Here is a 25,737-nt window from a genome sequence, read left to right as displayed (position 1 = left end):
AAAGGGTGTTGTCTGGTTTGCTTAATGTAAGGAATTTGAAATTATTTTTACTTTTCATATTTAAATATATTTAAAACAAAATAATTTTAGACTTTCACTAAAAAATTGTTTTACTGAGTGACTTTGACTTGAGTCATTTTCTATTACGCAACCTACTTATTTTAATAATTTACACATTTTCCAATTAACTTTTTGCTTGATCACTATCGCCATCTACTGGACAACAGCCAGTATGTTTAGAAATGATCTGGATTCATTCCAGCAACCTTTCGGATACAACAGGCCTGATGCTCTAACCACTAGGCTACCTGCCGACCCTGTTTAGTGAGCTTTGCAGTTATCGCAAGGCTGAACAAGTCATTGACATTAAGTTCATCAAATATTGTTAAAAGTGCAGTCTGCAATTGGTCCATTTTTGGACTTAGAATTAATAATAGCCATTATATTTTGGGTTCAGTTGAACTAAGGTTATTTGGCATTTACATATTATATTCTTCAATAATCAATATATCATTAGTTTAAAAGTAAACAAATTGATGCACCAATCGCAGACTATAGCTTTAATTTATGTATATACAGTGGGGAGAACAAGTATTTGATACACTGCCGATTGGAGAAGGTCTCAAGGTCCTGGAGTGGCCTAGCCAGTCTCCAGACCTGAACCCAATAGAACATCTTTGGAGGGAGCTGAAAGTCCGTATTGCCCAGCGACAGCCCCGAAACCTGAAGGATCTGGAGAAGGTCTGTATGGAGGAGTGGGCCAAAATCCCTGTTGCAGTGTGTGCAAACCTGGTCAAGAACTACAGGAAACGTATGATCTCTGTAATTGCAAACAAAGGTTTCTGTACCAAATATTAAGTTCTGCTTTTCTGATGTATCAAATACTTATGTCATGCAATAAAATGCAAATTAATTACTTAAAAATCATACAATGTGATTTTCTGGATTTTTGTTTTAGATTCCGTCTCTCACAGTTGAAGTGTACCTATGATAAAAAATTACAGACCTCTACATGCTTTGTAAGTAGGAAAACCTGCAAAATCGGCAGTGTATCAAATACTTGTTCTCCCCACTGTATATATATATATATTTTAATCGAAAGGCAAAAAGCTAGGCTAGTGGGGGAAGTCTGTGAAAGTGGCCCCTAGACAGTTAAATTACACAAGACTATTGTGTAATTGTATGGGCAATGAAAGCGACGCACATGTTTCACTATAGGCTTACTTCAAGTGTCCTAACAGTGAGCAAAAAAAATACACATTTATGGAAAACTATCTTCTAAACATAATTAATATTTTCTATGACTGATAACTGCATGTCTATTAAAGTACATTGACATAACCTACACAGACCCGGACATGAACCAGAAACTTTCAAAGGTGATGCCTTTAAAAGGTTTGCATTTGTTTGGATCATCTTTCCAATGCCATCCCGCCAACACCGAAAGTGGCCGCCAAAGATCCAAATGTACCCACAAACTTTGACTCCTTGCCAGTTTCGTTTTTGAAGAAATTGAAAATTGTCTGTGGGCCAGCACGTGGTCTGACGGAACAAGGCACTGCTACAGATATGCGGATCCGTGTCATTTCACTTCCACAACACTCTGCAGCTGTTCATGTCTCAAAGCCTTCTATGCTTCCTCGGATTTACCGTGTATATAACTCTGCAACTTTTACGTTCAAAATGACTGACGAGCAACACTCTCCGTCTCAATAAACGACATCTGGTATGTTCGGTTTTCTTCTTTCAAATATTAGAATCGAAATAGGTTTCTGTAGCCAATGTGTAGTTTATTTTGCTCTGCAGAGTTTTTCAGCAGTTGTCAGTTTAACTGTTTCAATTTATGAAAATGTAGATTGTGATTATCTTGTGTGCAAGATGACACAATGGTTCTGATAGTGCAACTGTATTACTATATGGGAGAAGCTATGTGTGTTTTCTCTCTCTGTCGCTGATGACTCATGATAAATCACCATACAAAAATACGTTGCCAAACCTGTTCACAAATATTAATAGACAAATAATTTGACTCTTTATATAGCTCTGCTTACTATATACCTATCCATTTCTTTTGCAGTTTTTATGAAACGCTGTTAAAACCATCTGAAGCCATGAATTGGCCAGATATAATCCTCATTCTATTGGCTGTCAATCTGGGTGACCTCATCACTGGCCCTACCCTATGCCACGCCTCTCAAAAGCGTCAGAAATCCGAATGCCAGGTGCGAAACGGCTGGGCGGACTGCAGCCACCTCCGCCTCAAGGAGATCCCTCCCAACCTGCCCTGGAATATCACCGGCCTGGATGTCTCCCACAACAGGCTGGTGGAGCTACCCCCAGCATCGCTGGCCACTTACCCTGGGCTTGTGCACCTGGATGTGGGCTTCAACAGCCTCACCAAGCTGGAGGACAGCCTGTGTCAGACCCTGGGCCTGCTGAGGACACTGACCGTACAGCACAACGAGGTACATTGGCTGAGGGAGAAGGACCTGAGCAACTGCACCAATCTGACAGAGCTTAACCTGGCTGGCAACAGGTTGAAGCTACGGGGAGAGCCCTTTGCTGCCTTACAGGTAGGGATCTGCCTGGTGTCATGGTGAAGACAAGGATGGCAGGGGTTGTGGATGTGTTGATAATGATGATATACAGTACTAGATGATGATACAGTTGAGAGAGCGGGGGGGATGCTCTTGACTCTGCAGGACAATATTTTGGAACCATTTTATTTTCTTTCTTTCATTTACCATGAAATGGATTTGGGTTATTCTCTTTCAAGCCTAAACCATAGGCAAATTATGATTTGATTGCAGTTGCCTCAGTTACATTTTCTCTCAAACCCTCTTAGAATATCTTTCCATTTTTCACCAGAGTCTGACACTGCTGGACGTGTCCAAAAATGACCTGAAGACAGCCAACTTGGGCACCCGCCTTCAGCTTCCAAGCCTGGTGACTCTCATCTTGTCTAGCAACAGCATATCAACCTTCAAAAAGGATGACTTCTATTTTCTCAGTAATTCCTCATCCCTACGAGTCCTCCACCTGTCGAATCTAACAACTCTAGCAAAGGTACAAAAGATCCTGTGAAATGGGAAATAAAAGGATGTTAATGCTCTCAGCTGCTGACAGGAATAAGCACCATGCTCAACCAATCACACCTTTTGTTTAGGTTGTCAAGATCCCTTCAGTGTTTCCTCTCTTATTTTCTAGGCGTAGTGCAAAGCCACCAAATTAACATCTAGGGCATTTTGAACCAACATTTTCATATTAAACTAATTGATGCCAAATTAAGAAAAAGAGGAACAGAGCAAGGCAGGGTCCGGACAAATACAATGATAGTGAAAACGGGATCACTCAACGCCGCACAAGAAAGATTGTAATAATGCGACAGCTCACTTGCCACAGACTCCACAGCTCACTTGCCACAATTCAACATTTATTCCACGTTGGTTCAACGTAATTTAGTTGAAATTACATGGAAACAACATTGATTGAACCAGTTTGACAACGTATCTACAGTCTATGGCAGCATCTTGTGCAGCAACTAATCAGTGTTTTTTTTCCCCCCCTTGCAGTTTGAGCCTGATTGCTTGAAGCCCATTGCAAGCATATATGAGTTAGTCATGAATGGGAGCAAACTTGGCCCTTCACTCACGTCTAAACTCTGCACAGAGCTTTCTGGGACAGCGATCCGCAGCCTCTCCCTCCAAAAGACACAGCTAGTTACACTAGACAACACCACCTTCAAAGGCCTGGGGAAGACCCACCTCACTACTTTGGATCTATCCCACAACAGCATAGCTAAGATCGGGGATGGTTCTTTCCAGTGGCTGTCCATGCTGGAAGTTCTTTCTCTGGAGCAGAACAACCTCAAGCGCCTGACTAAGAACACTTTCAACGGGCTGGGGAATCTGACACGGCTCAACCTGAATATGGCGCTGGTGAAGAGTCGCACTTCTTCTTACCCTATTATCGACGACTTCTCCTTCCAGCCACTAAGGGCACTGGAGAGCCTGAGCATGGAGAATACTGCCTTTCGAAACATCTCGGTGCTCACCTTTGCGGGTTTGATGAGTCTCCGCCAACTCCACCTGAGTAGGACCAGCTGCATGTCGCTCAAAATCATCACCAACCAGACCTTTGTGTCCCTCGCAGGTTCACCACTTCTTATGCTAAAGCTTACAAGCACAGCAATCTCCCGTCTAGACCCTGGAGCCTTCTCCAGCCTGGGCAATCTCACCACCCTTCTGCTGGGCAACAACTCCATCTCCCAGACCCTGACGGGGAAAGAGTTCCAGGGTTTGGGCCAGCTACAGGAGATCTACCTCTCTAACGGCAACCAGAAGCTCATCCTCAGCCCTATGTCGTTTGTCCATGTGCCCGCTCTCAGGACTCTGATGCTGGGGAGAGCTCTGACCAGCACCCTGTATATGAATACCTCTCCGTTCAAGCCTCTGTCCAACCTCACCATCCTGGACCTCAGCAACAACAACATCGCCAACATAAAAATTGATCTTCTTGATGGACTAGAGAATCTGAAGGTGCTGAAGTTTCAGCACAACAACTTGGCCCGGCTGTGGAAGAGTGCTAACCCAGGTGGGCCGGTGCTGTTTCTTAGGGGGCTCCGCAGCCTTGTTGCCCTGGAGATGGACTTCAACGGTCTGGATGAGATCCCCGATGAGGCCCTTCATGGATTAACCAACCTTCAAGAGCTCAGCCTCAGTGGGAACATCCTGAACCAACTCAGGGACTCAGTCTTCAACGACTTGGGGTCGCTCCGGGTGCTTCGGCTCCAGAAGAATCTAATCACGTCGGTGAGGAAGGAAGTGTTTGGGCCGGCTTTGGCCAACCTCAGCCAGCTGGTCATGGAGAAGAACCCGTTCGACTGCACCTGCGAGAGCATCCTGTGGTTTGTGGCGTGGCTGAACGGAACAAACGCCAGTGTGCCGGGCCTCAGGGATGAGTATGTGTGCAACACGCCGCAAGCCTACTACAACCGCTCGATCATGGAGTTTGACAGGCTCTCCTGCCAGGACATGACACCATTCCAGGCGCTCTACGTGCTCACCAGCACTGCGGTCCTGACTTTAATGGTGACCTCACTCCTAGTGCGCTTCCAGGGTTGGAGGATTCAGTTCTACTGGAACGTTCTGATCAACCGTACGCTCGGATTGAGCGACGCCAGTTCCGGGGAGGGGAGAGAGTTCAACTACGACGCGTACGTCATTCATGCTGCAAAGGATAAAACCTGGGTGGAACGAAGCTTGCTCCCTCTAGAGGACGAACAGGGGTATACATTTTATCTGCAGGATCGAGATGCAGTGCCAGGTGATTCGCGACTGGAGTCCATTGTGGAGAATATGAGAAGGTCCAGGAAAATACTATTTGTGGTCACCGAAACTCTTCTCGAAGACTCCATGTGTCGACAGTAAGTAGAATGAACATAGATATATTTTTTTCCGAACATTCACGTTACATAAACATTGGTAGAGCATGTGTGGTCACTGGTCATGGAAAAGAGAACATTGATAAGGACAGTGGTTGGAAAATCTGCAGGGATATCTATTTCAGGAAATGAAAGTAAATCATGTTGACGTTTTAATGTGTTATTATAGTAATAATACCATGATTTTTCTGTTTTAAAATTGAACTGAACAAGTTTTACTCAAACAGGGGAAGTGGAGACTGTGTGAAGTGGGTAAGTGAGTTTGGGCAATTCTGGAAGAAGATATGAAACCCAAACGAGCAGTAAAAAAAAAACATTTTACACAGAAAATTCTCTCAGCGTCTGGATAACCATTTCTTCATTGAAAAAAAACGATCAGTTCAATAATAATTCGAAAGATTCTATTAATGTGTAAACTATGTAAGTACACCCACAACTCAAGTCGCTGTGGAAATGAGCGTCTGCTAAATTACATAAATGTAAAATGCAATTATTCTGAACTCATTACCTTTTTTTTTTGGCTATGGACCATAATGCTCAAAGAATGTCTAAGTGAAGAATGAAAATTTAAAGTATCACACAGCACTGATCCAAGGCAGGTGTTTCTGTCTAAACCCTTGAAGTGTTGAGGTTATTGGCTTAATCTGTGTTCTTGAAAGCTGCTCTAACAGTACAGTATAAACCAGTGTTAAATGTTGCCATTCATTGATTGTATTTTATTCTATGTTCATGTTTCACCCTTTTGATTGATTTGATTGCAAGTCTCTCTGGATAAGTGTTACATGTATATGATTGAGATCTGAAATGTAATTCCTGTTATGCTTCGGTACTTTGAGCCTCTTTTATTTGCCCGCTCTGACAAATGCCCTCTTCTGTCTCTCTGCGTTTCTCCCCTTTCCTCTCCCTGGAAACCACTTCCTCCCATTTCCTTTCACTCTCCTCCCCTCACCTCCCACCATTCTCTCCCTTTCCACCCCAGGTTCATGGCCCACCACGCCCTGCACCAGGTGATCGAGGACAGCCGGGACTCGGTGGTGCTGGTCTTCCTGGAGGACGTGCAGGACTACAAGTTGTCCCGCTGTCTGCTCCTGCGCAGGGGCATGCTTCGTCCAAATTGCCTCCTCAACTGGCCCCTGCAGAGGGAGAGGGTGCCCGCCTTCCACCAGAGGCTCCGCATCGCCCTGGGCACCACCAACCGAGTGCAGTAACTTTCTCCATGCCATTATGCTTAGAAGTGTACTGACAATTTTACTTCAGCCAAATCAAATATATTGGTTGCGTACTCATTTTCCAGATGTTATCACAGGTTCAGTGAAATGCTTATGTTTCTAGCTCCAACAGTGCAGTAATACCTAGCAATACAAACAAATCCCCAAAATGTAAAGAAAGAAATGTCAGAGTTTGGAATATGAATATATACTGTATGCATTTGATGGTGTGTATGGACACTATATGAATAGAAAAGGTGTGCACGGCAGTAGTTCAATTGGATGAGCCTTGACTAGAATACAGTATATACTGTACATATGAAGTGTGTCAAACAGGATGTAACATTATTATAGCAACCAGTGTTCAATGACTCTAAGGTGCAGGGTAGAGTACCAGGTGGTAGCCTGCTAGTAACAGTGACTAAAGTTCAGAGCAGGATACTGGGCGGAGGCCGGCTAGTGGTGACTGTTTAACAGTCCGAAGGCCTGGAGATAGAAGCTGTTTTATCAGTCTCTCGGTTTTGATGCACCTGTACCGTCTCTGCCTTCTAGACTGTAGCGGGTGAACAGGCCGTGGCTCAGGTGGCTGAGGTCCTTGATGATCTTCTTGGCCTTCCTGTGACACCGGGTGCTGTAGATGTCCTGTAGGGCAGGCAGTGTGCCCTCCAGGACATCTGACCACACCACCCTCTGGAGAGCCCTGCGCTTGCCGACGGTATTATTACGTTTATGTAATACTTGGCTATATTTCTTAAATAATGACAGTGAGTGCAAGGGTGTGGAAAGTGTGCAAAACTGTTGCTCTCATTGTATGGTTCAGAGTCAAGTTAGCGGTGTGCACTACTGTAGCTTTCATTCAGTGGCTAAGATTTTAAGGAAGTGTACTTGAAAGTACAATACTGTAGGTTTCAAACAATGGTCGAGGATACAAGGAAGTGTACACTAGAAAGTGTGCAATATTGCACGTCTCATTTAACCGCTGAATGAGAAAGTAAGTGTACTGTTTCAGTAGCCGAGTGACATGCAAAAGGTGAAATCTAAGCAAGCCTAAATATCTTAGAATATTGAGGAATTGATAAGAAAAATATTTTTTCAAATAGAAGATGTGTTTTTTCTTACCAAGCTAAATGATTGATGAAATAAAAAAAATTCTTAGCAAGCTAAATTATCTAACGTCATTTAGCTTCGTAAGAAAAAACACATATCACCAATTGTAAGTGAATTATCAGTCAATTGAAACCATGATTGGTTTCATCTGGGTCCATCTGTGCAGAGAGCTGCCGCTGATCGTTGACTGATCTACAAATCATAATGAGTAGTTATTTACAAGGTGATTTGCAGATCACTGACAGAGTAGATCATTGACTTAACAAAATGCTTTAAAATGTGGTTTCATGGTCAATTACAGTAGGGTTATTTTACAGCATTACTTTAGTATTGCTAGCAGGAGTATTACAACTACACTGTAAAATAACCCACTATTGCACTCATTAACCATGTAATGTTCTCTTCATAACCAAAATGTCAGATGAACTTAGAACTTTAACAAACCTACATATTCTTGTTTTTCCACTGTGGGAACTGCTTTAATTAGGTAATTTCAGGTTAGGGGTTTGGGACAACTCTATATTTAAATATATTTGTTTCAGCACTTTTGTACACTTACTTGAAAGTTACAATTTTGTTTAATAGAGTATGGTTCCACCAAAATCTCTTTGTATTCGTCGCATGAGACGTAGTGTTGATTTGAGTGAACTGCAAGTATATTTGAACACATTCTGGGGTTTTTTCCATCTGTTGGATTCTGCCATTCGTATTATTAGTCTTTACTTCAAAACTTTGTGAAAAAATTAACAAATGAACTGAAATCCTCTGCCCTCAAGTGGTCGAGAAAAAGCTAGGTTTTAAATGTGACATTCTCCTGTTTTCTTTTTATTTCGAGGAATAACTTAAAAAATAAAAAAGCATTTCAAAAACTAGCCAGCTTCTGGCCTCATCCTTAAAATGGACTTCTAACCAACGGCACAGGAACTATGGGACCCTGAAAGGGTCACTTAAAACATTCCTTAACTTAAATTTTTTTTTTAAAGGAGAGGAATAACTCAACTTTGCTAATTTTAAAGAAAGGAGGATTACTTCAAGGGTTTGTGGATTAAGAAAGGGAGGAAAAAGGCATAAACACTGTCCTTTCTCACACGTGTTGGATTTATATTAGCAACAACCTCATTCACAGGCTAATTGCACCGAGATACAGCTGGTAGATTGACCTTCTCCCCTGGTTCAATTGATAATGAACACTCCCACTGGGCACAAACACAATTTTAAAATCTAGTCTTGATTTACAATTGGTTGAGTTGTCAACGTCAAATCAACAAAAACAATTCACCATGTCATTGGATTTAGGTTCAAAGTTGGGTGGGAAAAATAGAAATCCAAGCAGTTTACCACATCGATTCAACATCATTACAAGAGATTTTTGGGGCCGAAATGACGTGGAAACAACATTGATTCAGCCAGTTTTTGACCAGTGGGTTATTAGTTACACAATCATATTTTCATTCATAAGCAGCCAGTAATTCATCAGTTCTTTATTATACTCTACGTGATATTACCCTATTTGTATATGCTTGGGGGGACACATTGGACTATGCTTATTTATTCGGATCTCTTTTAGCCCACCAAGAGCTAGTCTTGCCACCAAGGGCTAGTCTTGCCAGAGTCCTTTATGTGTGTCAGAAATGTTTGGAAATAGTATAGAGCAGGGGTCATCAACTCTTACCCCACGAGATCCGGAGCCTGATGGTTTTCTGTTCTACCTGATAATTAATTGTGCACACCTGGTGTCCCAGGTCTAAATTAGTCCCTGATTAGAAGGGAACAATGAAAAAATCCAGTAAAACTGGCTTCCAGGTCCAGAGTTGAGTTGGCGGGGTATAGAGTATGGAAATGTACTATTGATTTAAAAAATATATATCCTAAGAATGAAATGTTCCCTTGTGTGATATCACAAAGTCCTTCCAAGAGGTCTGGACCTTAAGACCTTAAGAGGCCCAAATGACACTTACGCTGCCGGGTTGCTAGTTCAAGCCCAGACCCCCCTCCCTCCTTAGATTGCAAAGTATCCAAGGCCTTCATTGGAAGTCCAACACCCACCCGATTTGTTTTGGGGATTGCAAGTGGGCCCCTTTTCCCGATTTTATACTTTTTCAAGCTTCAATCATAGCTCTTCCCCCTTCATTCACTACAAAAGTAACACCCCTTTTTTTAAGGGCATCTCACTGTGGCTTGCCAAGGGGGCCTGCATCCTAAGCAAGTTGACTGTATTAGTAGCCTGCTATTGTGGCTCACTTCAGGGGTACTCGTAGGGGTAGCCAACCCGATTTCTGACCAACCACTGACCAAGGAGCATTACAAGGTCAGTGGTTGGATATCTTTCCATAATTACACGGAACCTTTTGTCTGCTATTGCGAAAGAATGAGACTCTGAAGCAAATGTACATTTATGAGTCAATATTGGACCACCACCCAACTAACCAAGATGACTGTGGATATCGGTGCTGATTGGTTCGATCGTTTTGGTCTCACTCCTGACCATATTGACCGGCGTCTTCACCTGGCAGTTCCTCAGGAGATCTCTGCACAGATGGACCCAGATGAAACCAATACCAGGGATAAGTCCAAGCTACCTGTTTCTGGGCAGTACTCTGTCATTTAAAGGTAATGCGAGAGGTAAGGTGTATATCTTTTTTTTCTATATAAGAATAATGAGAATTTTGAAGAGGGTGTGCTTTTTTATCAATTCAGCACTGGGAAGATTCTAACCATGAAGACTTATATTATGCCATCCATAATATCTTTAGGAAATACATTTGTAGCATTAAAGAAAGAAAAATAAATACATTGATTCAAAAGATATGTGAACACAATATCCAATTTGAATGGTGAATCACGTTAATCTGTTTGTCCCAAATGTCCTAGAAATTAGGCTGTTCTCATTAACACAATATATTGTCTGCATGGTTGCTGTATGGAGATTCGTTGCACGGCAACTTCTTCAGACCTGGTGTGACTCCTAAATATTTTGGAGCCCCCCCCCACTTTAAAGATGCAATCTGCCGTTCATACAACAACAACAGCGGTCAAGCTGCCACTGTTTTGGTAAAAAGCTGATTGGGCTGGAAAATGTAACCACTCAACTTTATAGACATAGCTATGGATTCAAGGACTGACCATCCATGATATAAAAATGATCGTTTTAACCATGTTTTGGTTTATAACTGGCTGTGACTAAAACGTTACTGTGTTATGATAGGGAGTTATCATCTGTGTGTGTGTGTGTGCGCGCATGAAACAAATGTGTGTGTGCACCTGTCTGTGTCTGCATGTTTACATTTGTATTTTACATTTTAGTCCTTTAGCAGAACAACTTACAACAAATAGCGAGTGCATACATTTGTCCTGTGTACTACATGTGGGTGCATGACAGTACAAAATACTATCTCTTGATGAACATCCAGGTTTACCTCGTACCCCTTCCCTACTGGTTAATCATTCTTAACTAGAGGCCGGGATATCAGGGAAAAGTGGGGAACAGGTCAGGATTAAAGTCCACCTGATATGAAGTGTAGCCAGCAGGTCTCAGACATTCATTTGGAGGTTGTTAAGGCCACGTACTACCCAGAGATGGCGATAGTTTTGGGGGCTTACACGTTGGGGCTGCTGGGGGTGAGCCTCTTCGTTTCAATGCTGACCTACGCCACCTACCAGCTACTCAGCAGTTATCTGTATAAATGGAGGGAGATGAAGCCCATACCAGAGATTGAAGGCACATACCCCCTCATAGGGAACGCACTGCAGTTCAAATCCAACGCCGGAGGTGAGAGAGGAGAGGTTATGAGGAGAGGGGGGGGAAAGGAGTCGAGAAGGGTATTTTGAAGAGGGGTTGCTTTTATTAGTTTAACATTTGGGTTCTAACCATAATGACAAATGATGCCAGCCTTTCCATAATAACTTGAAGTACTTGTTAACACGAGAGAAAATAAATCCATTGATTCAAAAGATTTGTGAATCAAATATCCCATTTGAACGGTGAATCATGTTAATCTGTCCTAGAAATGAGACTTGTTATAAACCCAATATATTGTCTGTATTGTTGCTGTACTGAGTGAGACTCGTGTAAATGTGACAGTCTTCACAATCCATGAGGCGCATCACAACAATGATCACGCTACACATTAGCAACTTCTGTGGTTTATCTACTTCCGTTCCTGATACCGCACGGCAAAGCAATGCACAAAAGTTGGAAAAACTCCAATGCATACAACACTGCACTGCAGTGCCAGGCACTCGCATTCTAGTCTGGCAGATGAGTCGCAATTGTGCGAATTTTCCTCCCATTGGAATGAATGGACTTCTGCCGGAACACATACAGTTTGACACAACTGGTGTGCACCAGGCTTGTAAGCCTCATTCACATTATACCTGAGCAGTCTATTGCGTTGCGCTGGATGTCATTCATTTCAATGGAGACCGTCTGCAAATGGAGTGGTAGCACAATGTTGCTGCTGTGAAATCTCAGCACCCCCTTGCTTTAAAGGCTTTGTTGCGAAACGGATTCCGCATACGATTATTTTTTTTTCAACTTTGTGTCATCTTTAGCGCAGCCAGAGTCTGTCAATAGAACAGGAAATTACCAAACCGCAGAAGAATATGAAAATGTGTGGCTTTCGGTGATGGCTTTATGGGATAGCTAGCAACGTGTAAAAACAATTACCCACTCCTATAAGTGAATACTATTTTAATAGTAATGTTAAATACTGTTAACCAATTATATTACATGACTGTTGCCTCTCACTTAAGTTTATTGTGATGGTACTGACGCTTGTTTTTGATAATTATTAGGTGGCAGTTGCTAGCTACAGTATAGTCAACCTAGTCTTGCTTTTAGCTAGCTAGCTAGCTAATCTGTACTCTAGCGTGACTTGCTAGAAGTTAGAGAAACAAGTTGAGAAAAAGTAACTCGACAAAACATGTTTTATTATCACCTGAAACAATATGTTTATCCTGTCTTGAATGAAAAGGTCATATTTTGCAATCTCCCAAAATAAATGCGATCTCTGACGAGAGACTAGCCTCCATCTTGTCTTGCGTTGTAAAACCCTATGCTCTCCGTCCAGTAGCAGGACAAGATTGCGTGAAAATGAAGTATGGAGTAATGAGATGTATACGGGGCATTAGACCTTGTGACTGTGCAATACATTAGAGGGCCCAACTTTACGGGCAAGGAATGGGCGACCAACTATTAAAGCTATGGTTTGAAAAGCTACTATTAAAAAGCTATGGTTTTTCTTCTTCTATAACTTCATAAAGAGGAAGCATCGATCTAGATTCTAGAGAATTATAAATGTGCAGGGCAGCATTGTAAGCAACATCTAAAATTATTATTTCCAAGTGAAACATCACAAATGTATTCAATATTTGTCCATGTTTGCATATTTAAGTGTTTCTGTGTGTATGCGTGTGCATGACAAAAATAGTATCCCTTAATAAACATCCATGTTTACAGTCAACCCCCTCGCTATTGGTTAATCATTCATCATAACTAGCAGCCGGAATGACAGGGACATTTGGGGAACAGGTCAGGATTAAAGTCCACCTGACAGGTGAAGCCAGCAGGTTTCAGACATCCAGCGAGGTTGTTAAGGCCACGTACTACCCAGAGATGGTGATTGTTTTGGGGGCTTACAATTTGGAACTGCTGGGGGTGAGCCTCTTCTTTGCAATGCTGACCTACGTCACCTACCAGCTACTCAGCAGTTACCTGTATAAATGGAGGGAGATGAAGTCCATACCAGAGATTGAAGGCACATACCCCCTCATAGGGATCGCACTGTAGTTCAACGCCGGAATTGAGCAAGGAGAGGAGACGTGGGAAGAGAGGACCGAGGAGAAGGGAAGAGAGACGAGAGGACAGTAGTTTAGGGAGGGGAGCTTCGAACACTCACTCAATCATTCAGTCATTCATTGCTCTCCCAATCTACCTACATACAGTTGAAGTTGGAAGTTTACATACACCTTAGCCAAATACATTTAAACTCAGTTTTTCATCATTCCTGACATTTAATCCAGGTAAAAATTCCCTGTCTTAAGTCAGTTAAGATCACCATTTGTAAAATGTCAGAATAATAGTAGAGAGAATGATTTATTTCAACTTTTATTTCTTCACATTCCCAGTGGGTCAGAAGTTTACATACACCCAATTAGTATTTGGTAGCATTGCATTTCAATTGTTTAACTTGGGTCAAACGTTTCGGGTAGCCTTCCACAAGCTTCCCACAATAACTTGGGTGAATTTTGGCCCATTCCTCCTGACAGAGATGGTGTAACTGAGTCAGGTTTGTAGGCCTCCTTGCTCACACACATTTTTTTCAGTTCTGCCCACATATTTTCTATAGGATTGAGGTCAGAGCTTTGTGATGGCCACTCCAATACCTTGACTTTGTTGTCCTTAAGCCATTTTGCCACAACTTTGGAAGTATGCTTGGGATCATTGTCCATTTGGAAGACCCATTTGCGACCAAGCTTTAACTTCCTGACTGATGTCTTGAGATGTTGTTTCAATATATTCACATAATTTTCCTACCTCATGATGCCATCTATTTTGTGAAGTGCACCAGTCCCTCTTGCAGCAAAGCACCCCCACAACATGATGCTGCCACCCCCATGCTTCACGGTTGAGATGGTGTTCCTCCAAACATAACGATGGTCATTCTGGCCAAACGGTTCTATTTTTGTTTCATCAGACCTGAGGACATCTCTCCAAAATGTATGATCTTTGTCCCCATGTGCAGTTGCAAACCGTAGTCTGGCTTTTTTTATGGTGGTTTGGGAGCAGTGGCTTCTTCCTTGCTGAGCGGCCTTTCAGGTTATGTCGATATTGGACTCGTTTTACTGTGGATATAGATACTTTTGTACCTGTTTCCTCCAGCATCTTCACAAGGTTCTTTGCTGTTGTTCTGGGAATGATTTGAACTTTTCGCACCAAAGTACGTTCATCTCTAGGAGACAGAACGCGTCTTCTTCCTGATCGGTGTGACGGCTGCGTGGTCCAATGGTATTTACACTTGCGTACTATTGTTTGTACAGATGAACGTTGTTATGGGTGTAAGATGGCACAGTGATGCCATCTGTTGGTAAATGTTCATTACTGCAACTCTTGTGTTTTACCGGGGTGCTTGAGATACCCGGATGTGTTGTCATGTACTGAACAAGACTGGTTACTCGCATCAATGCCTCTGCCAGCTAGATTCAGGGGCCACATGCAACGTTATGAGCCTTAAAGACAAAAGGAGGCTCGCGCCCAGAGACAAACTCACACAGAGTAGCACCAAGCTGAAACTGTATTCAGGCCAGTTCATGACCTCTTTAGGCCTGTTTGTGACAGAGTGTGTTTTACGTGGCCAGAAATACACCCTTGAGTTTGAAATAGTTGAGGCTAGTCAACAGCCATTACTGTCAGGTTCTACATGCGAGCGCCTTGGACTTATTAACTTCACCATCCCAGCTGATCTTAACATTATAGACAAAGTCCAGGCTGGGCCCCTGAGCAAGGAGACACTCCTAAGCAAGTACCATGATGTCTTCAACGCACCGGTCGAGTCAGTTCCTGGGGAAGTCCACTTTGAGTTGGACGCAGCAATCCAGCCTGTCCAGTGTGCACCCCGCAATGTACCAGTGGCCATGAAAGCAGCTGCGAAGGCTCAGCTTGACAAATACGAAGCAGATGGCCACATCATATCCGTCACCGAGCCTACGGACTGGATAAGTAATATGGTTATCGTCAAGAAACCAGACAAGCTACGGATATGCAGTGATCCTAAACACCTAAACCGGGCTCTGCGACGTTCACATTACATTATGCCCACGTTGGAGGATGTTCTTTACAAGCTCCCAAAGGCCAGAGTCTTCACGCTCGTGGATGCCAGAGATGCCTTCCTGCAGTGCAAGCTCGACGAGCCCAGCAGCTACATGACCACCTTTTGAACACCCTGGGGCAGGAAGAGGTGGTTGAAGCTTCCATTTGGTGTCTCCGTGGCTCCAGAGGTGTATCAGCAGAAACAGCATGAGCTGTTGATGGGACTCAGTGGCGTGGAACCCATAGCAGATGACATCCTCGTAGTGGGCTGTGGGGACAGTGATGAGGAGGCAGAATGTGACCATGACGCCAAGCTGCTGGCCCTGATGGTCAGATGCAGACAGGTCAAGCTAAGGCTAAGCATAAAAAAGCTTCAGTTTAAAGTGCCAGAGGTCCGCTTTCATGGGCACATCTTGTCCTCCACCGGATTGAAGGCGGATCCTGAAAAAGTGAAGGCTGTCTTGGAAATGCCCCACCCATCTGACGTGAAGGGAGTGCAGCGCTTCGTCGGATTCGTCACCTATCTGGCCAAATTCCTACCGCGGCTCTCTGAAGTGTGTGAGCCATTGAGGAGGCTCATGGACAAGGACACCATCTGGCATTGGCTCCCAAAACATGACGCAGCGGTGAGGGAAATAAAACAACTGGTCACCCAGACACCTGTACTGCGATACTACAATGTGTCAAAACCTGTCACGATTCAGAGTGACTCAAGCCAGTATGGACTTGGCTGTTGCCTCATGCAGGAGGGCCAGCCTGTGGCATTCGCCTCTAGGGCACTCACCCCAACAGAGCAGAACTATGCCCAGATAGAGAAGGAGTGCCTCAGCATTGTGTTTGCATGCCAACGCTTCCACCACTACCTGTACGGGCGCGACAATATTACCGCAGAGAGAGATCACAAGCCCCTTATTGCTATATTCAGCAAGCCTCTCTTGAATGCCCCAAAACGACTGCAGAGCATGCTACTGGCCCTACAAAACTACAACCTCAAGGTGGTGTATAAGCCAGGGCCAGAGATGTATGTGAGTGACACGCTCAGCAGGGCTACTGCATCAGGCACTCACACACGCTCCATGCATGAACAACATGCAGTGTGCAGCTTACAAACAGAGCAAGTGGATGTTGAACACATCAACCAGGCTGACTACCTTAATGTTACGGACCAGCGCCTTATACAAATCAGACAGCACACAGACAGGGACGGGCAACTCCAGGCATTGAGGTCTGTGATTCTGATGGGCTGGCCCGACTGCAGGGAAGAAACTGCTTTAGCCGTCAGAGAATATTGGCCAGTCAAAGAGGAGCTCAGTGTTCAAAACGAAGTAATATTCAAGAGTCAGAGAGTCGTTATTCCCCGGTCTCTGCGCCCTGAGATGTTAGCGCGTGTGCACTCAAGTCACATAGGAGGTGAGGCCTGTTCCAGACAAGCATGTGACACACTGTATTGGCCAGGAATGCAGAGTGAAATCAAAGACTATGTCAGTAAATGCACAATCTGCAATGAATATGCCATTGAGCAACAGAGATCTGCCCCTGGCAGATAGTAAGTCTAGATCTCTTCCAGCACAGTGGCAAAGACTTTCTGCTGGTAGTCGATCATTACTCAGACTTTTGGGAGATCGACCTCCTCCCCGACCTCTCAGCAGAGACAACGATCAAACGCTGCAAGGCTCAGTTTGCCCGCTATGGCCAGCCAGATAGGGTAATTTCAGACAATGGACCCCATTTCTCCGGAGTTGAGTTCCGAAAATTTGCTGCAGGATGGGAATTCGAGCACGTCACTTCATCACCACGACACCCAAAAGCTAATGGGAAGGCAGAGTCCGCAGTAAAAATCGCAAAGAACCTCTGCAAAAAGGCTCTGCGAGAGGGCAAAGATGCCTGGAAAGCAATCTTGCAGTGGCGCAATACCCCGACAGAAGGCATGGACAGCAGCCCGGCACAGCGCCTCATGGCACGGCGCTTAAAAGCAGCTCTGCCAGTAGCCAGCACTCTCCTGGAGCCATGTGTGGTGACAGACGTGCTGGTGAAGCTACGTCACAGAAGACAGGTCTCCAAGTTCATCTACGACAAATCGGCAAAAGACTTACCTGAGCTCAGGGTGGGTGAAACGGTGCGAATGAAGCCACTACCAGGGGACCGGACAGGCCTCTGGAGACTCGGATCCTGTGTACAGAAAGTGGCACCACGCTCCTACTTGGTCGAAGTGAATGGATCACTGTACTGTCGTAACAGGGTTGACCTTCGGATTGCTGAGCCAGCACCTACTCAGAACCCTGATGGTCAAAGGGGTTGTATGACAAAAGACAGAACCCCAGCAAGTCACATGGGGCCTGAGGCACTGGGCGAAGAGCCAGGGGATCACAGGTCGGCCGCTCCCTCGCCCATCAATTCTCCCCTTAGACACTCAGGTGACACGCCTGTGCGGGAACCCGCAGTCCTCGCACACAAGCCCCCTGTTTTTTCACGCTGCGGGCGTCTGTCCCAGCCACCAAAAATACTTCATCTGTAGGTTTCCCATCAGGGATTGTTGACAGAGATAAAAGTGAAGAGAATATCAAAATGTGTTGTTGTTACCTGGAAATTAAAAAAATAAAATAAATAAATACTAAACTGTTCATGTTGGAAATTGTTACTAGGTTTGTTTTGTTAGTGAATTGACACCTCCTGTCCTATTTTATTAAATGGAAGATGTTATGGGTGTAAGATGGCACAGTGATGCCATCTGTTGGTAAATGTTCATTACTGCAACTCTTGTGTTTTACCGGGGTGCTTGAGATACCCGGATGTGTTGTCATGTACTGAACAAGACTGGTTACTCGCATCAATGCCTCTGTCTCGTCATTTAACATTCAAACAAACGTGGTACCTTCAGGCATTTGGAAATTGCTCCCAATGATGAACCAGACTTGTGGAGATCTACAATTATTATTATTTTTTTTCCCATGATGTCAAGCAAAGAGGCACTGAGTTTGAAGGTAGGCCTTGAAATACATCCACAGGTACACCTCCAATTTACTCAAATGATGTCAATTAGCCTATCAGAACCTTCTAAAGCCATGACATCATTTTCTGGAATTTTCCAAGTTGTTTTAAGGCACAGTCAACTTAGTCTATGTAAACTTCTGACTCACTGGAATTGTGATAGAGTGAATTATAAGAGAAATATTCTGTCTGTAAACAATTGTTGGGAAAAATTACTTGTGTCATGCACAAAGTAGATGTCCCAACCGACTTGCCAAAACTATAGTTTGTTAACAAGAAATTTGTGGAGTGGTTGAAAAACGATTTTTAATGACTCCAACCTAAGTGTATTTAAACTTCCGACTTCAACTGTATGCATCTACTATTACCTCAGTCAGAAGCATGAACTAGTGAATGACTTCAGAGTTCTCTTTCTTTGGCTTCAGATTTCTTCCGTCAAGTCATTGGCTACACAGAGCAGTTCAGGGACTCCCCACTGTTGAAGATTTGGATCGGACCAGTACCCTTCCTCGTTCTGTTCCATGCAGAAACCATTGAGGTAGGCTATTAATCAAAGAATTGACTTGAATCAACTTGATGCATAACACCTGAATGTTTTGCAAAATGTTTAAATAGGGTGACACATACAAGTTGTCACACTTGTTTTGAAACCTCAACATTTCTGTCTACTGAACACTACATCGTTTCACTCCGGAGATGGAAATCTACTCTCCATAAATAAGTTAGTAATTACACCACATACAGGTAGCCTGACAACCGATATATGGTTACTGCTATCAAATATCAAAACCCATTCTGGCCTGCTGTTTTCGGTTTAAGCGTACCAATGCAAACACAGACTGTATTGAATACTAAATCAAAATCAACGTATTTGTCACATGCGCCGAATACAACCTTACAATGAAATGCTTACTTACAAGCCCTTAACCAACAATGCAGTTTTAAGAAAATACCCCCAAAAAAGTAAGAGAAGGATAACAAAAATTACTGATCAGCAGTAAAAAACAATAGCGTGGCTATACTAGAGGAAGTGTTGAATTTTCCATAAAATCATAATTTACTAAAGCAAAAATAATTAACTTTAACAATTATTTTGATGTACTTGGGGTTTTAATTTTTTTGTATTTGCTGTTAACTGTCTGTTGATGATGCCATGCCAATGACCAACATTCCCTCAGAGAAAGACATCCGGCCAACCATATTCTATTTTCTGTTTGATTGTCTATTTGATTTTATTTATTCTTTTCGATTCTGTAGACGGTTCTTAACAACCCTGTTCATATGGACAAGGCCTATGCTTACAAGTTCCTGCACCCTTGGCTCGGCACTGGTCTACTAACCAGGTGGGTGTTTCAAAACAGATCGCATTTGAGAAAGATCAAATGTACATATGCATTTGAGACAACAGAAAATATGTATTATAACGCAAGATAGGAACGTGGAATTCTTAGATAAGCCTTTGACAAGTCTTGGGAAAACACTTCCTTATTTTATGACAAAGAACAATACATTCTGAGAACCGTCAATACTTTCCAGTCAACACATTCCCTCCATATTTTCTGAACTCCATCGTTTGTCTCTCTCTCACACGGTCTCTCTCTGTGTCACTTGTTCTGCATCTCCCTCTCCCTGCTCCCCCTCTCTTTATTTGTCTGTCTGTCTCACTCTTTCTTTGTCACCCTCTCTCTCTGTCCCCCTCTGTCTCTCTCTTCCTCTATTCCCCCCCCCCCCCCCCCATCCTACCTCTCTCCCCACCGCCCTCTCCCCAGCACGGGGGACAAGTGGCGGCGGCGGCGGAAGTTGCTCACCCCCACCTTCCACTTCTCCATCCTGACGGAGTTCCTAGAGGTGATGAACGAGCAGGCCGAGGTGCTGGTGGAGAAGCTGGACAAGGAGGCAGGCAAGGGCCCCTTCAACTGCTTCAACCACATCACCCTCTGTGCTCTCGACATCATCTGTGGTGAGTCCGGGTCTGGATGTGGGGTGGTTCTAGCGGGTCCAAAGGCTCAGTGGGTTAAAAAGATTTCACATTCTTGTGGCCATTTCAAATCAACTAAAAATATATATAAAAATTGCTACCAATCTTGCAATAAATATCTCTGCATATGATTTTCCTTTCAGAGACTGCAATGGGGAAGAAAATCTACGCTCAGAGTAACTATGACTCAGAGTATGTCCAATGTGTGTACAAGTGAGTCCTCGTCCTGAATGCAACAGACAGATGTTGTCATGCCCGGTTTTGTTTTGGAGTAGAGGGCATTGACAGCCAACCATTGCTCCCTGTCCCTGCATATCTCTCTCTCTCTCCTTCTGTCTGCACTGTTGGTAGTTGGTTGCAAGTTGTAGCCATCTTGTACCACACATGTTATACTCTGTAAGTGTTTCAAATAATCAGACGTTTGGGGATAATATTAATTGCAGAAAATGTAATAGAGGGGAATCAAATTGCATCAAATGAACATAATTTACTCTACCTTGCATCCCTCCTACTGTGCCCAGGATGAGTGACATCATCACACGGCGACAGAGGATGCCGTGGTTCTGGCCTGACTTGTTTTACAACTACTTTGGCGAGGGCTGGGAGCACAACAGGAGCCTCAAGGTCCTCCACTCCTTCACCTCCAATGTGAGTCATCAGCCAATCAAAAAGGGGCTTTTGACTATTTAGCTGCACCCAGGGAAATATGCTGTCATCCATCAGACCCCATTCATCCAGCCAAGGGCCTGTTCAGAAGGATGACCATTACAGAATGTTCAGATAGAAATGCATTGTGTAGAACATCAATGATTGTCTATACGATAGAATAAGAAGTCCTGTCAGCTCTATTCATTACATTTCTATCTGCAATGTTCAGAAACACGTCAAATGTTTTCACTGAAAACACCCCAGGTCATCTACGAGAGGGCGGAATACATCGCCTACATCGAGTCGGACAGCGAATCGGACCAGGGAATGAGGAAGAGGCGGGCCTTCCTGGACATGTTGCTGAAGACCACGGACGAGGAGGGCAACAAGCTCACCCACCAGGACATCCAGGAGGAAGTGGACACCTTCATGTTCAGGGTCAGAGGTCAAAACCACTATCACATTCTCCATGTAGAATGTGTTCCAGATTTATCATTGGTGTTTTTATTGTCCCCGTCTTACAGGGTCATGACACTACAGCCGCAGCCATGAATTGGGCCATTCACCTGCTGGGCTCCCATCCAGAGGTTCAGAGGAAGGTTCAACAAGAACTTCAGGAGGTGTTCGGTAATCCAACCCTCTTTTTAATCTTATTTACTTAAAAATAAATATGGCCAGAGTATATTATTTTTACAAGAACAAAATAAATATGATACTGTGAAGGAATAAAAACAATCAAATTATGATTCAAACACCTCATTTATATAAGAAAATAAAAAATGGTATGTTATCAATAGTTTTTTTAGGGTAAAAAAAAATATAGATATTTTTACCGTTGTCGCAGTGTTGCCATACGGCAAAAAAATCCTAAAATGACACTTAAAAAACACTCCTAAATAATATTTTACATTTGCTTATTTGGGGCCATTTTAAGTTAAAAAAAACAACAGAATCCAACATTTTCTTGCATGGTTCTATCATCATATTATGTATGCAGTAGAGTCAAACGCATTCCATGGAGGGCCTAGTTTCTGCAGGTTTTAGTTTTTTTTCCTTTCAGTTAAGCCATAGACAGCCAGGTACAGTATGGGGAGTTCCTCATCAATCAAGTACAAGGCGGAGTGAAAACCCCACAGCCACTCGGCCCTCAGTGGAATGAGTTTTATTGCACTTGATTTAGACAATGGTGACTGGTAAGTGGGAGAGACAGTCAGAATGAGAAGATGCTGGGATTGAACCCTGATCTCGGAGAAGTATTTAGAGAAGATGGACGCATTACTGCTAGACCATAGGTTCTGCAGGAAGTACTTGGTAATTCTAATCCCATAGTCTCCCGTCACTATACTCGCTTCTCTTATCACATGATTCAAATCAAATCCTTCTCTCACAGGTCAAAGCGAGTTCAATCACAGTGGGAAAGTGTGGAAAGTCTCACCAAAGCAAAATGTATTTAATGAACTGAATTAGGTTCTGTGGCATATCAAAATTGGCTGTTGTATACAGTAATAGCCTGATTTGTGAAGCGTTTTTGGAATGCCTTCCACCCCTGCCATGGCAGACCTGGCATCCAAACGAGCATTCCAATATTACCATGACGAGTATCTCTTTGACAGTAGATGCAGGCCCCATCACCACGGAACATATATAATGGGATGTAACCTGCAGTCTTGTATCCCCCCCCCCCCCCCCCCCCGTGCTCAGGTGTGTCCGACCGGCCAATAAACACAGAGGATCTGAAGAAGCTGCACTACCTGGAGTGTGTCATCAAAGAGTCCCTGCGCCTGTTCCCCTCTGTCCCCTTCTTCGCCCGCAGCATCTGTGAAGACTGCCACATCAGTGAGTGACACATTAACATTTATTTCAGGCTGTCATTCATTTTCTAACTGATTTACATTTACAGGATTTAGCCATACACTACTTTTAATTCATACTAATTAATGTACATATTCACAATGGGTGGCCTGTGCCATGTGGAAGATGAACCTACGACCCTGGTTTAACCAGCGCCTTTCCATTCCAGTCATCTTGTTTAGTTCTTTTTTTGTGGTTGTGTTAATTAGTTAATTTATTCACGTGTACATTTTGTGGACCTAATAACCTAACTTGTTTCACATGTTTGCGCCTGTAGATGGTTTCAAGGTTCCCAAAGGTGCCAATGCCATCATCATGCCCTACTCCCTTCACCGCGACCCGCGCCACTTCCCCCAGCCTGAAGAGTTCCGCCCGGAACGCTTCATGCCGGAAAACTGCGTTGGGAGACATCCTTATGCCTTCATCCCCTTCTCTGCTGGACTCCGCAACTGCATCGGTGAGAACAGGAAACAATCAAGACATTCAACTAAATAGCGCTTATAGTACAAACATTTTAGAACATTTGAGAATCAACGACATAAGATTTGTCACCTTGTTGTAGAACATCACTCGTATTTACCAATCTCAGGCTATCTTTTACCAGCTTGGAACATAAGACTTTTTACGACAGTGGGCCTCTATACGTGTGTCCGATGAGGTTGTCATCCTCACATGCTCTCGCCACTTTAATAAGGGTTACAGATTAAGGTTGAAGACGATAAGGCATTTGAAATAGTGAAAACAAAATGGACGATTAAAAGTGTGTCCGATGAAAGATGTCATCCTCACATGCTTTGGTTTACATCCCTACCCTCAGGTCAGCGATTTGCCGTGATGGAGGAGAAGGTGATCCTGGCGTCCATCTTGCGCTACTTCAACGTGGAGGCGTGTCAGAAGCGCGAGGACCTCCGTCCACTAGGGGAGCTCATACTGCGCCCCGAGAAAGGCATCTGGATCAAACTTGAGAAGAGGAAGCAGCAGCACTAGATAATCTAGGGAACTGTTTGAATACTTTAAAACAGACCATTCCTTCCTCCCTCGGGAGTAATCGCTGATCTAACACTAATTGATAGGTATAAGTAAATAGTTATAGCACAATACTGTAGGTTAACTATCCAGGCAGGAAGAAAGGAAACATTCTTAAAGTATTTAAACAAGGCCGAATAAAACCCTTACCCCATAGGCTTACATTGCATTTGTGTTCTCTCTGTATAACAGGAAAATCAAAAACTCGAGACTGCAAAACTCGCAGAAAGTTCTTGTAATCGTCATAAACAGGTTTCTGATATCCAAAATTGTTTGAGATTCCAGGTGAAAAATACGAGTGGAAAACTAGGGGAACATTTATTGTCCCAACATTGACTTCAGATAGGTATTTTTATTTTATTATTGGAGGCTGGTGGGAGGAGCTATAGGAGGACGGGCTCATTGTAATGGCTGGAAGGGAATACATGGAGCAGAGTCAAAAGGTGGTTTCCATAGTTTTGTGTTTGATACCGTTCCATTTAATCTACTCCAGCCATTACAACGAGCCCTTCCTCCTATAGCTCCTCGCACCAGCCTCCACTGCTTCTGAGGTACAGACCATATTAACACATAATTATACTACCAAGAATACTTATCCTATCCGATAACACTTTACCACAACCTTCATTTATAAGGCATGTGTTATTAACTTGAAAATGTGTTGCTACTTTAACATGTCAACATTTTCACCAACATCAAAGCTGTTCTTTGGATAGTATATTTTAATAAGAGTATTTTTATTTGTGCATTTATTTGTTACTTTGGGGATTTGAATTATAACCTTGCCGAACTATGTCACCTTTTAATATCATAATGCCAGGTCCTCGACGCTAAAGTCAGGGAAGGAGCATGGTAATGAACAGGCCCGATATCGTACAAAATCGGTTTTGATCTTTTTCACAAAAGAAAGGATAGACAACTTTTTCTTGCAAACATGAATGAGTCTGGGTAGACAAGTATAGCCTTGGGAAGAATGTTTTGAGTTGAAATCCCCTATAAATCGCATTATAAAATGCATGGAATGATTTATTATAATGGAAATAAAAAAACTCAAGTGGGTGGGGGGAAAGCATTCCATGCATCTATAATCACATTTGCATAGTGGCATACAGTTGAGCAGAGTTCTTTTTTTTAGGATTTCCACAAAAAAAATCAGCTATATAAAAAAAAAAAAGCAATTCTATGTAGTTTACATGATAAAAAAGCTTGACTGAAATGAGTGGCTACTCTGACAGTGAAACAGAGCAATAAAAACAACCTGGACTTGAATGCAAACCAATAGCCCAGGCCAATGGACAAACATACAGATTGTACAACATTAAGAGGAATATATACACTGAGTGCACAAAACATTAGGAACACCTTCCTAATATAGTTGCACTAGCTTTCACCTTCTGCATGGCACGTACACAATCCATGTCAATTGTCTCACGGCTTAGACATCCTTCTATAACCGGTCTTCTCCACTTCATCTACTCTGGTTGAAGAGGATTTAACAAGTGACATCAATAAGGGATCATAGCTTCCACCTGGATTCATCTGGTCAGTCTATTTCATGGAAAGAGCAGGTGTTACTTTGTTTTGTACACATAGTGTGTGTATATATATATATATATATATATATATATATATATATATATATATATTTACACACAAACATACACACACACACACACAACCG

General features: G+C 43.1%; 2 protein-coding genes across 2 annotated transcripts; both read left to right on the top strand.

The window, feature by feature from the left end:
* Positions 1-1,595: 1,595 nt before the first annotated feature.
* On the top strand, positions 1,596-8,449 carry tlr3 (toll-like receptor 3; the record flags this gene model as incomplete). Its single annotated transcript, NM_001124578.1, is given in 5 exon segments — positions 1,596-1,726; positions 2,078-2,573; positions 2,869-3,066; positions 3,573-5,425; positions 6,423-8,449. Coding segments are annotated over 4 exon segments (2,742 nt in total). The 5' UTR covers positions 1,596-1,726; positions 2,078-2,111.
* A 2,744-nt stretch (positions 8,450-11,193) lies between these two features.
* cyp4v2a (cytochrome P450, family 4, subfamily V, member 2a) lies at positions 11,194-24,218 on the top strand. The gene is made up of 11 exons (XM_036933529.2): positions 11,194-11,527; positions 18,979-19,091; positions 19,811-19,896; positions 20,323-20,513; positions 20,675-20,744; positions 21,053-21,179; positions 21,444-21,617; positions 21,704-21,806; positions 22,881-23,015; positions 23,308-23,487; positions 23,848-24,218. Exons 1-11 carry the CDS (start codon positions 11,269-11,271, stop codon positions 24,015-24,017), a joined length of 1,608 nt encoding a protein of 535 aa, XP_036789424.2. The 5' UTR covers positions 11,194-11,268; the 3' UTR covers positions 24,018-24,218.
* Positions 24,219-25,737: the final 1,519 nt, after the last annotated feature.

This window comes from Oncorhynchus mykiss, chromosome 10, assembly GCF_057628025.1.
Source record: "Oncorhynchus mykiss isolate SJ-2025 chromosome 10, ASM5762802v1, whole genome shotgun sequence".
NCBI lineage: Eukaryota > Metazoa > Chordata > Actinopteri > Salmoniformes > Salmonidae > Oncorhynchus > Oncorhynchus mykiss.
Note: the sequence above shows the minus strand (reverse complement) of the source record. Positions and strands in the feature narration are given on the sequence as shown.